General features: G+C 49.3%; 1 protein-coding gene across 1 annotated transcript; it reads right to left on the bottom strand.

Annotated features, from left to right (window-relative positions):
• Positions 1–2,912: 2,912 nt before the first annotated feature.
• LOC112348668 (pentatricopeptide repeat-containing protein At2g33680-like) lies at positions 2,913–3,508 on the bottom strand. The gene is made up of 2 exons (XM_024681648.1): positions 3,459–3,508; positions 2,913–3,270 (listed from the first exon to the last, which is right to left on the bottom strand). The coding sequence occupies exons 1-2, from the start codon at positions 3,506–3,508 to the stop codon at positions 2,913–2,915; spliced, it is 408 nt and encodes a 135-aa protein (XP_024537416.1).
• Positions 3,509–12,173: the final 8,665 nt, after the last annotated feature.

Raw genomic sequence — 12,173 nt, 5'->3', positions numbered from 1 at the left:
TCATGGGATCAGTATTTGACGAGCATTCTTCCACTTGTCCGAGCAGAGTCTGCCAAACACTTAGGCCGCGTACAAGTGGGACAACAACGGCGCTACAACTCCCATCATCGTCCACCTGCGGAGTATAAAGTGGATGATTTGGTGTTAGTCCATTTTCCCCATCTTATGGTATGTGGTTTATCTAAGGGGTTTCTTGCGCAGTGGAAAGGACCGTATCGAGTGTTGCGACAAATTGGACCACAAGTTTATGGGGTTCGGCATGACGTTCAGCAGGCCAATCCTCCAAAGATTGTGCATGTGCAGCGGCTAAAACACTTCGTACAAAGGGATCAGAAGGAGTTATTACCACCTACAGATCCACCGATGCCTCCTCCTAACGTTCCTCCGGATCCCGGCCCATCTTCAAGAGAACCCTGATGGTCTTCCATTATCCCGAGGGGAGGGGATGATGTGAGGGCGAAGTGTATGATTACGATGTCGTATATTAATATTAGCGTAGTGGGATTTTGGTAACCGTTGGATTGGTTTCAATCTGGACCATTCGCTCCTGTATATAAACTAGGGTTTTGGGGCTAATTAATATGCACATTTCTATATTCCCTTTCTTCCATATTCCAAGCACTCACAAAATATGATTGATCAATTGGATTATTCAATAACACTACAATTAAGCAAATCAAGCAACTTACAACAAATTATTTTAGAATATATGCCAAGCAATCTAAATTAGAGAAATCACAGAATATTTTACGAATCAAATTACACTTTTCACGACCTAAAAAGCAGGACCTCTAAGACCGTGTGCAATGCAAGGTTTCCCTCTTCCCCCAAATCATTTTCCTCAATATCCTTGTCCTCTTGTGGCACCTGTAAGAAAACAAAGAATCTGTGTAAAACACTTTCAAGAGGAGAGTTTCTTACCGCCTGAGACTGATCAACTGCTGACAGTGAACGCACCAGCTGGTTCACAGTAACCTTGGCATAAAGATTATTACTGTTCTTGGCAAACAAAAACTTCTGGATGAGCTGCAGGATGTTGAGACACTCGTGGAAGCTCTGGTATGGAGCGCTGAGCTTGTCGACCACCATGCGAAACAGAAAGTTCTCACTGCGGTTGAGCCTCTCCAGGACGATCCTCTTAACAGCGGGCGAGTACGCAATGGCTAGCTCGATCCAGGGCACTGGAACTAGGAGGCGCCGAAACCAGTTCTTGGGGATCTTCCCCATCTACACAAAGACACAAGAACAAGCTCCCGACATGGAATCCAGAAACGCTTACCTTCCAGGAGGTACCCGAATTTACAACATGGCAGGCGCTGACCGAGAAAGTCCCGGAATCCAAGTCGACGATGTAGATGTACTCCATGAAGAGATCGTGCTGCGGCGGCTCCATCACCGGATATTGATTCGACACAAACACGCCCAGCTCGAGCAAGCGAAACCAAAGTCGCTCGTAGCACTTGATGTCCCGGCACAGAAATGCCCACCCGTTTCCTCCTCCTATTTTCCCCTCCTCGTTCCGGATGAAGTCCCGGAACTGGACTGGGTCCTCGAGGATGGCAGCCATCCTCGGCATCACAGCAGCATCCACGCTATTGTAGGCATACTGCCCTCGCCCCATATCTTCTAGGTATGATCGTTTGCGCCGGTCATCAGCAAGCACGTAGTCGCGGGCTGCGTCGATGATCTCGTCCGAAGGTTGATGCTCGCTTCTCTCTTTTCCTTGGCACTGTCTACCACACACTTGAAGAGTTAGACTCGACGGCCAAGACACACACAGATTACCTGGATGAAGACGTCCTTGTTGAGCAGGCGCCACAAGTCTTCTGGGCAAGAGAGAGCGTGAGGGAGACGTGTGATCACGTGGACGAAGACGGCTTTGTCGAGCAGCCGCCTCCACTCTTCCGGATCTGGATGATCCGCGAGCAGCGCTACGAGACGCTCGCCAACGTCCTCAAGCTGGCCACGGTAGAGAAGGTAGTAGATGCAAGGAGATCATGACACACCTTTCTAAAAACCTAATCGTGTCATGGATCAAAGATGGTTTTTGCAGTTCATGCCTAAACGAGGGATTTGGTTGCACAGAGCTTCTTCTACCATTTTTATTGGAGATGGCGTGGATCTTTCGAGAGTTTTGGTACGCGGATCGAGGCAAAGCAGCGCTTGGCTCTTGGAAGTTTGGCAGTGGTCGAGTCTGTTTTCCACGCGTGTATTGGGATGATCTATCCGTGAACTCCATGAATTCTAGATACAAAAGCTTCAGAAATCACCGCAGGAACACCGGCCATTCCCAAAGACATGAGACCGGCTCACGTCACGTCACCACCTTCTTCCAGCACGACCGTGGCGCTGTGATAGTCCTTGCAAACTGGCGTGCGCATCCAATCGCCGCCACCTTTTCCTCGTCCGAGATGTCGTGGCTCAGTCCACGGCCACGAACTTCTTCGCAGCTCTGCCCGGGTTTCTTGCACGCTTTCGCCTGCCTTCTCATGGATTCCACCTCCAAACTCTCGGCCAGCATTCCTGCCGCGGAGTAAATCCCCGCCATGAGAACGCACGCCGCCGCATCGTCCCGATCGAACCTCAACACCTCCTTAAACGCTGCTCTTCCAGCTTTCACGCCACCAGGATCGTCATCCACGCCATCATGTCGGGCTCGCAAGGCATGTCGTCCAGCCGCTTTGCTCGTCCCAGCAAGTCCACCATGCAAGTGTAGTGCTCCGTCGCTGGAGAGAGCCCAAACTCCGGAGACTTCATGAGCTGAAAGTAAGTTCTTCCTTTCTCGACGAGCCCCGCATGGCTGCAAGCCGTGAGAATGAAGAGGAAGGTGTGGAGGAACTCGAGCCTTGCGCATGGCGTGGAAGGTTTCCAGCACTCGACCGACGTCGCCCCCGGCCAAGTTACCAGATCTTTCACCGGAGCTGTGTCAAACACCACTCTCGCCCATGCTTCCGGACTTGACTGGCTGATGAGAAGGCTGGCTCAAGCTCCAGCCCCGCCTTTCGGATGATCGCCCTGCCGATATCCACTGCCGCAACGCTCCCGCAAGCTCTCAGCACGGAGCTGTACGTGATCAGAGCGTTTGGAGCGATGCCACTGTTCTTCACGACTTGAAAGAGCTGGAGGGCTGTCTCGCCATCGCCACCTCGGGCGTATCCGAGGATCAGCGCGGTCCAAGACACCACATTCCTGTTGGTCATCCTGTCGAAAACCTGAAACCCTGGATCAAATCGTCCCTCTAGCCTGCTCTGCCGTGAAATTGTGAGCTCCCTGGAACAATGTAGGCTCCCTCGATTAAGATCGCTGTTCATAGGTTTGCCCTTTTTCTCTTAGTCGCGACGATTGACTGATTGGAAACAGTAAGCCTTAGAAGGAAATTTTCTACCCACATAACTCTCTCTCTCTCTCTCTTTTTATAGTGCCGCTTTGTAGTTATTTTGCCCTAGCTTCGCTCGCACGAAGTTACCCAGACACCTAGCTTAGAATGCCGATCCCACTGGTCGGCCATGCTTCGTACAAGTCGATCAAGGTTGGAAGCGATCACGTCCAGCTGGTGATGTCCGGGCTTTCGCTCGCTCGAGTGCGACGCTCCTCGCCACCTTGCCTTTGACGAGCCGGCCCTTCTGCTGGATCGCGAGAGCGATGCAAGCTTTTAAAAAACGGCAACGTAGGCTCGGGAACTTGGAAGAAGCAGCGCAGGCCTCGCTCGCCATCGCCGAGCTGCGCGTAGCCGGAGATCACACACGTCGAGGAGACCACATCTCGAGTTCAAAGCTAGCGTACATGTCCAAAAGGCTGTTTGCCACAAAGAGATCCAGCTCGACCTTGCTCCTGGAAGCCTGTTTGTGGTTCTCTTGTCCCTTTTCGAGCCAGCCCAAGGCCCGGCAAGCCTTGATCTTCACGACGAAGGTCTGAGCCGCCGGTGCCACCGTCTCGTCTCGCTGCATTCTCTCAAAGAGCTCCAGAGGTTCCTCGCCATGGCCGCACTGGACATACCCCGAGATGATCGCGTTCCAGGAGATGGAGTCTCTTGTCAAAGATGGATTGGTGGCAGAAAAGCTCTAGTCTACGTTAAACTCGTCACAGGACGAAACCAAAGCCAGGCCCGGAGACTACGTAGGAGTCTTTAACAAAGCACTCCACGACGCTACAGCGGAGGTGACAAACGCTGCCAGTGCGAGTGGCCTTCTTCCGACCTTGCGACTTCGCCGGAAGCTTGGTATAAGGATCAAGACACTCCTCGCGCAGGCTGGAACAGCTTTGCGACTTTGCAGCCAGTTTTCTACGTGCTGGAGCTCTGCCGACTGCCTCCCTTTCCTCGTCTTGAACCGCGTTTGCTCTAGCTCTCTCACCATTGTCGGCTGAGGCAATCCTCGACTGCGTGAGAGCTCAATACAAGTCTCTACTGGCTCCGCTGGAAGTGTTCCTGAGCAAGCTCGGCTATGAAGAACCAGAGGCTAACCGTGTCGCAGCCAGCATTTTGGATGGAGCAGTCCGATCCCGGATCCTGGCGAACTGGCGTCGGGTGTTCTGGAGCATTTTCTAGGGACTGCGAAAAGAGTCTCGCGTTTGCGTCTCGGCTCCAAGGTGGCGACGTCCCTGAGTCGATCCAGGAAAAGGTTGTGAGTTTTGTGGAGAGATACAACCAACCAGCAGTACACCAAGGAGACCGAGACTGCCCGTGATACTGCAACTTCGAACAGAAGACGTTATGCTCCTGAAGGCACGAGCTCGATTACCTGAAAAGCGGAGATGAGCTCGAGCTTTTGAGTCTACTCCCGAAGGCCAGGGAGCCAGAGGCACGCTAGTGGCAAGGCTGGACCAAAGACTGGATGAAAACACTCGACTGGACTGGAAGAAATTCCTCGGCCGTGGACGGAGGACACGAAGATGCTCGTGCTCACGCCAGAGGGGATCGGCTTGGAAGTTTTGGAAGTGACGAGCCCGAGGTCTTCCAGCTACAAGAGGTAGCTGCCACAGCGCCCAGACGCTCGTCTCTGGGAAGCTCACAAGCTACTTTGGTGTTTTTTGCAATAACTACTCGACATATGTTTGCAACTTTGTAAATGTATTCATTTCTTTTCAAGGAAACCACAGGGCTTTGTATAGATCATCTGGTTTTGCCACTGCCAAAGCGTAAACTTCCATCTAAGCTGGCCCTGGAACGTTGTTCTATGGCACCGTTGCAATTTCATGGCGTTGCAAAAACAAAAAGAAGTTAGAGAAACACTAAAGAGAACATAAACCTGGAAGGTTGAAGCGTGTTGTCCAGTTCGTTGAACAAACAGCTCATTGTTAAACTTCAACTTCCATTTCGTTGAACATCAAACATCCTAGTTAGACAAACAGTATATGAGTTGACTCTCATGTAAATTCACGCTATGCACATTCCTTTGCCTTCGGAGTTTTCATGATCGTTGATTTCATTGAGGTTGGATCATTGTCGCCTTCAGCTGGATTGAAGTTCTGAAGATTGCAGGTGCCAAACGTTGTTTCCCAGGTCTTGCATTGAGCCCAGCAACAACATAACTCAAAGTGCTGATAATTTCTCCAAAACGTTGACACAAAATCTCTCCAATCTCGTAGCATTTTTCTTCTTGGACACAGCGTTCTTATCGTGGTTGAGCAGCACCAACACGTCACTTGTGTTTTTCAAAAAATTGACAAGAAATTAGAACAAATTGAAAGACACACAAACCTGACAACATGAATGTAAGTATCATCAACTTTCAAAGATCGTTAGTTTTGTTATTCACAAGTTTCCCTTCGCATTGAGAGTTCCTTAGACCGTTGTTTTGCACTTAGCCTGTTTGAGTTGTTTGATCGAGCATATCATCTTAGCACTCTTTCTTCTTGCCACTCGGACGTTCAGGTTCTCGTCAGTGCCGAACAGGTGCTGCAGCTCTTCCAGGAGTTGCGTGTATCGCCGAAACTTGGACAAGTCCAAAGCTCGTCCCATTGCACCGTGTTTGTGAACCTTTGAAAAGTAGAAGAGATTCAAAGTCGGGCGCTTCAAATAGAGAATGAGATCTTACTTTGGTGCACGTCCTGCTTGGTTGCTGTTGTTGCTGCTGCTGGTTCCAGTTCTGGCCAGGAAAACACTTCCTGAAGCCGGAAGCTTCCAACTCGAGATCCTTGTCGACGTTGTCTTTGACGGTGCTGGCCCATCCATAGAGAATGCGAAAAGCCGTGAAGCTGAAAATGCCGTGAAGCTAGTGAAGGCGAAAAGCCGTGAAGCATTCGAAGAGATCATATGTTGAGGCTACAAGTAGACTGGGCAACTTAATGCTGCTTGCTGATAAGTGAAGCCTAAGATGCTGCTGGTGCATATCGCCTTTATGATGAGATGGTAGCCCCTCCTTTCCGGGGCTTGGCAATCTTGGATTTACTTCAGCCCTCAGAATAGAGAGCTGTAGGAAACTTCAGGAGAAAGTTTTCCCTCTCGTCAGCCTCGTACTTGTGAGATGTAAATTACGGTTGGCCTGTAGGATCTGACGAAGATGATTGTCGTATGACTTTCGACTGACTAGACCAACCGTGAATTAAAAGTGCATGTAGAGAGTATCGTGAATCTCTTCGTTGAAACCGGGGGAGTCACATTGGGAGCAATAAATGGCTCTATCTCCCATGGTGACACCCTCTCCTGTCTTTCGCTAGCCCCAACCGACCTTATATAAGAAAGGCAGAAGCTAAAAAATGCGTCACTTGGAAGACAAGACTCTTTCTTACCTTTAGGAAGCGCCAGGTCATCTAATATATCTGACACTACCGAGTTGGTGGAAACCAGCAAGTTTTTGGAATCAGTCACTCCCGGACGAGACAAGGTCCGTGCCTGGAGCTCTCTGAAGCTGGTACAAAACCTCAGCGAGGGGAGGTGATGGAGTCTCACACCTATTCGGGATAGGAAATCACAAGTGTACTCTGGAATGCCAGCCGCTGCTGGCGCTACACCCGGGGCCTGCCGGGTTCTCTCTTATTGAACAGACATGACGGGGTCAACTTGACCTAAGAGGGAATCACGAATATTCCCTCAATACTCCCACTCAAGTTGAGCTCGCGATACTTCTTGTCTTCACGCCCAGAGCTTGTACGTGTCGCGCGAACACTGCTGGTGGTTGTCCTGTGATGAAATCTTGGATTCTTCGTCAAGGCAATAGCTCCTTGATTGTCGCAATGCAGAACCGTTGCCTCCCCTTGCTTGTAGCTTAGACCGTTCAGCAGAGTCCTGAGCCAAAGAATTTCCTTGGCTGCTTGGGTCATCCCGATATACTCAGCCTCTGTGCTCGAGAGAGCCACGATTGGCTGTCGCTGGCTGCTCCATGTAACTGCTGTGCTGCCCAGGCTGAAGACATAGCCAGAAGTTGATTTACACTGATCAACTTCCCCTGCCCAGTCTGCATTCGAGAATCCCCACAGCTTGAGTTGAGGCTGCTCTTGTTTTGTGTAGCACAAAACATAATCGGCTGTCCCCTTCAGGTAATGAAACACATGCTTAACTGCCTGCCAGTGCTGGAAGCTGGGTGGGATTTGCCAGGAACTGCGAAACCACTCCCACTGAATAGGCAATGTTTGGCCTAGTACAAACCATGAGGTAGACTAAATTGCCAACCATCTGCCTGTATGGGATCCTCTCCATCACTGCTTTTGCTGCTTCCATCTAAGGTGCCATGTCCTTACTGAGGTGCATGTCAACTTCCATTGGCGTTGATGCAGAGTTGACATCACTAAGCTTGAATTTCTAGAAGAATTCCTCAATATACTTCTTTTGAGACATTTCTCTTCCTCCTGTCACTAAAGATTTGGATGCCAAGACAGTACTTGATGCTCCCAAAGTCCACCATCTTGAATCTCGAGCTGAGATCTTTCTTCAGTTGATGAATCAGCTTCTTGCTTTTGCTGAGGAGCAAGCAGCCGTCCACGTACAAAGCCAACAGCACCACTTGCTTAATATACACATTAGTGTCTGCAGAGAGACTCTAGAAGCCAAGGGCAAAAAGAAACAAGTTCATCTTTGCGTACCAGGCACAAGGCAATTGCTTCAGGCCATAGAGGGCCTTCTTGAGCTTGGACACCAGGTGCTCTCGTCCTTTGGCAATAAATCCGGCTGGTTGCTCAATGTAGACTTCCTCCTCCAAGTCACCATTCAGGAACGCCGTCGTCACATCCATGTGCTCGACGGGCATGTCTCCGTGAGCTGCTAAGTCGTAGAGAAGTTGAATGAATTGATGTGAGCTTCACCACTGGTGAAAAGGTCTCATAGAAGTCGACTCCTTCAACTTGTGAGAATCCTCTCGCAACAAATCTGACTTTGTAGCACGTGTCTCCATCAGGTCTTGTCTTGAGCCACAAGAGGAACTTGGTCTTGATCACCTTCCTCCCAGGTGGCAGCTCCACAAGATCCCAGGTCTCAATGAGCTGTACTCAGCTTGATGAGTAGTGTGCCACTGATCCGCATCAGGTCCGGCAAGAGCTTCTTCCATGGTCTTCGGCTGAAGAGAAGGAGAAGCTGGTTCTCGCCTTGCTCCCCTTCTTCCTCCATGCTAGAGTTGGCAAAATAAAAGACTGGATCGTAAGAGGTCTCAGGAATTGGCACTGTCACTGATCGGTCTCTAGCAGCCTTGGTTTCTTGCCGAGAAGCCCGCTATGTCCAGCTGCTCCCTGTATTGACGCCCAGCCTCTGTGAGTGCGCGCTCACGGCCAGAACGTCTCAAACTGCCCTCACTATTTTTAGCCCTGGTCTTGCCAACAGTGCGCTCACCACCGTGGTCTTCCTCGGGTTTGCTATCCTAGTGCTCCCACTGGTTCCAATGCCTGCTGTGTCGAGTGGCAAGCCTTCAGCTTTAGGGAGCAAGCCCTCAGCTTCAGGGAGCAAGCCCTCACCTCCATTTGGATCGCCTCCAGCACCATCCACGCTCTCTGCACCATCCTCGTTGCCTCCTGGATCATCCTGGTCGCCGCTTCCATTCCCCTCACCGGCTCCTTCAGCTCTGCCTCGTGTGATTGCGCGTGCCCTAACTGGAAATTCGTTGTCACTTTCTTTCAAGTCATCCGCAGCTACTTCGTGAGAGAAAACTGTGGTGGTTTAGCAAAGAGAGCTTTTACTGGCTGCACCACCTTGGCATTAAGTTGATAGAGATCAGCTTGTCTTCTTTCCATTCACATCTGTGATTGCACACATCCTCTTTGTGAATGTGATCTCCAGATCACAATTAACAATCTTTCCCATTGAAAAGAGTGTCTTGAAGCATTTTTCACACTGGCAATCTGTCCTATTGGCAGCTTGATGTCAATTGTCCCAACACTGTATGAGTAGTTATCACCAAGAAAAATTCGCTTATTTCCTGGAACTTTCTTCAACGTGGTGAAAAATTTCCTGAGGTGTGTCATGTGTTTGTTTGCCCCAGAATCAAGGTACACCACTTCTGCTTCTATACCAAGAGTGTTCTTTGATGAATAAGTTACCATGGTCAACCATGTCCTCCTAATTGTCATCCTCATTACTTTCTGCTGTCTTAGCAAAGTTGGCCGACTTGTTCTTTTTTGCTGCCACTCTCTTTGCCTCAGCTTTTCATGCCTCCTTAGCTTTCTTGGCCTCTTCGTCTGTGCAATCTCGTGCCCAGTGCCCTGGTTTCTTGCAAATGTTACAGCAATTATTCTTCTTTTTCTTCTTGAACTTTTCTGGTTTGCTGGTCTTGCCCAGATCATTCGTTGGTCCTAGTTTGTCCCACCTTGTGACAGATCATTCCTTTATCCTGTGAAGAGTGCCAATTCTTTCTCATTCAAGCTCACTTGCCCTGACTTGAGAAAACCCTCTAACACTGTGAGATCGGCTACCATTTAGCTGAAAGTGTTACTAGAACTTAAATGATGCGACCCTACATTGGTCCTTTAAGCGCCTTGAAGAAAATTGTGATCAACTCATTTTCATCAAAGTCCTTATTTGAACTGCATCGATTTGCTTGGTGATGTCAACAAGAGCACTGGCAAAATCACTTATGGATTCTGTCTCCCCTTGTTTACAGCTGTTTTGAGTTCCAACAATCTTGCTCTGGTTGTTGTACCAAGGATCACACACACAGCATCCCAGTTTTCCTTTGCCGTCTTGTCAATGTCAAGGTAGCTTCTATATTTCTTTCTGAGGCCTCGTCCCAAGACCACTAAAGCTTTGTTGTTCTTGGTGTCCCACTCCTTTTTCTCATCCGCATTGTCCTCTGGCTTGAGGCTGCTCTAGATCACGCTCTAGAGATCCTTTTCCATTCAGTAAAATAGCATCTGAGTTTTCCATGACTGGAAATCTTTGCCATCGAGGGGGTGCCATCTTTCTTTTTCAGAGTGGGACATGATCCTGCTCCAATACCATATTCGGGATAGAAAATCACGAATGTACTCTGGAATGCCAACCGCTGCTGGTGCTACGCCCGGGACCTGCTTGGCGTCTCTCTTATTGACTAATAAAAAACGACACCTAAGAGGGAATCACGAATATTCCCTCAATCTCTCTCATCGTAGAGTTTAAGAGCCTGTTCGATATCGTAGAGCTAGTATCAAACTCGAAACTAGATCAATAAAACTTACTTGCGGGGATGGACTTGTTTTGAAGCGAGTTCTTCCAAGCTCACGAGTTTCTCTTGGAGCCATTCGGGGCAGAAGTTGGAGTCAGTCCAGAGGTCTTCGCTGGTGAAAGTTTGGACTATTTTTCTGAAGAAGAAATTTAGGATGTCTAAAGTTGTGCTACCTTTGTTGGATCATTGATTAGCCTACTCCTGCTCATAAACTCTAGCCCTCAGTATGAACGGGATCGCGCGTTGAAAAGATAAGAAAAAAAAGCGCGTGATCCCTTCACTGGCGAGAGCTAGAGCTATAGCGATGCTCGGTTACCCGCCTGACGCGATGTGCCCCGCATTATCAACCACGTCATCATCCCCCTCCGGGGATAACACCGTGCTGACTCCCACCTTGAAGCGGGCGCGCTCTTACAATAATCATCTTCGCGAGCCGTTATATATCAAAGGAAAGCACTTGAGCTTGGGCATGTGGGATAGGGCACTCTTATACCTAGGGCACTCTGCCCAGCATATTCCAAGTGAGCTCGAGGAAGAAGAAATTCAGTTTCTACCTGGAGAATGTCAACACGACAAGGTAGGTCTACAACTCTCTGGGGCTGCACGCAAGGCACTTGCTTGCTCGGCCATGGCAGGAATGCCAATGCCCGCTGTGCTGCTGAGGGGTAGAAGATCCACACCATGTGATGTTTGCGCCTTCCCATATACTTCCCTGAGCTGGATTTTCACAGTCTCTCGGTGGCTCGGTTCCTCTCCGACGGTACCCCCTGGCGTACTTTCTCCAACATCTTGGAGACCGGAGGTGCCAACTCCTACAAGACATTGATCCAGAGTTCCGGTACCAGTAGACGTGACAAAATACGAGTTCTCCAACACGAAGTCACGGTCCGCCACAGGCCGCCACGGAGACCATAAAATCATTTTCTTTCTTCTTTCTACCGGACATCATAGAACAACCATACCAAAAACCACCACCTTTTGAGCAATATTGTGTTTTTTCGTGCCCAAATTTACTGGAAAGCAGGCATCCAAATGGAAAGAAAAAAACCGGTTTTCGAAAAACATGAAAAAACAGAAGCTATACAACAGAATAATATGCCATGAAGTTTTGAGGCATGCGAACAAAAAGCCATAGAAGAAGGGGAGCACTTGATGGTACCCGACCGAAGCGGCCACGGTGACTGCTCTCCACGAAACAAGCAACCGTTGTATCCCTTACCATTCTCGGCGTTGGAACGCTGCATAGCCAACGAGAGAGTTCCATCCACCGCTCTCTTGATCGAAAAGAAGAGCGACCTATTTCTTTCCTGCTTACTGGCGCTTTTTTATGCAGGTTCAGATGGTTACTGGATTGAAAATTCGATACTTTCAGCCACTTCTCTAGAGCGTGCTGCTAGCCAGTGATTTGAGATCAAGAACCTCTGCAGTCCGTTGCGATTGGGAGGCTGTACAGGGCCCGCAAACTCAGCAGACATAGGGCGGATATTTATTCTCGTCATACCAGTAGATACAGGTGTAAGCCGATTCAACTTTCAATCTGGTTGCATTCACTTCGCTTACCATGGTATGAATCGCCGGCCCGATATCTTTCCTTGCATCTCTACGGTGGAA

The sequence above is a fragment of the Selaginella moellendorffii genome, unplaced genomic scaffold (assembly GCF_000143415.4).
Source record: "Selaginella moellendorffii unplaced genomic scaffold, v1.0 SELMOscaffold_1, whole genome shotgun sequence".
NCBI classification, from domain to species: domain Eukaryota; kingdom Viridiplantae; phylum Streptophyta; class Lycopodiopsida; order Selaginellales; family Selaginellaceae; genus Selaginella; species Selaginella moellendorffii.
Note: the sequence above shows the minus strand (reverse complement) of the source record. Positions and strands in the feature narration are given on the sequence as shown.

Coding starts and splice junctions, on each gene's coding strand:
- LOC112348668 (XM_024681648.1), bottom strand. CDS start 3,508: ATGGCCGACCAGTGGGATCGGCATTCTAAGCTAGGTGTCTGGGTAACT. Junction 3,271..3,458: donor CTAGGTGTCTGGGTAACTTC/GTGCGAGCGAAG, acceptor ACATTGTTCCAG/GGAGCTCACAATTTCACGGC.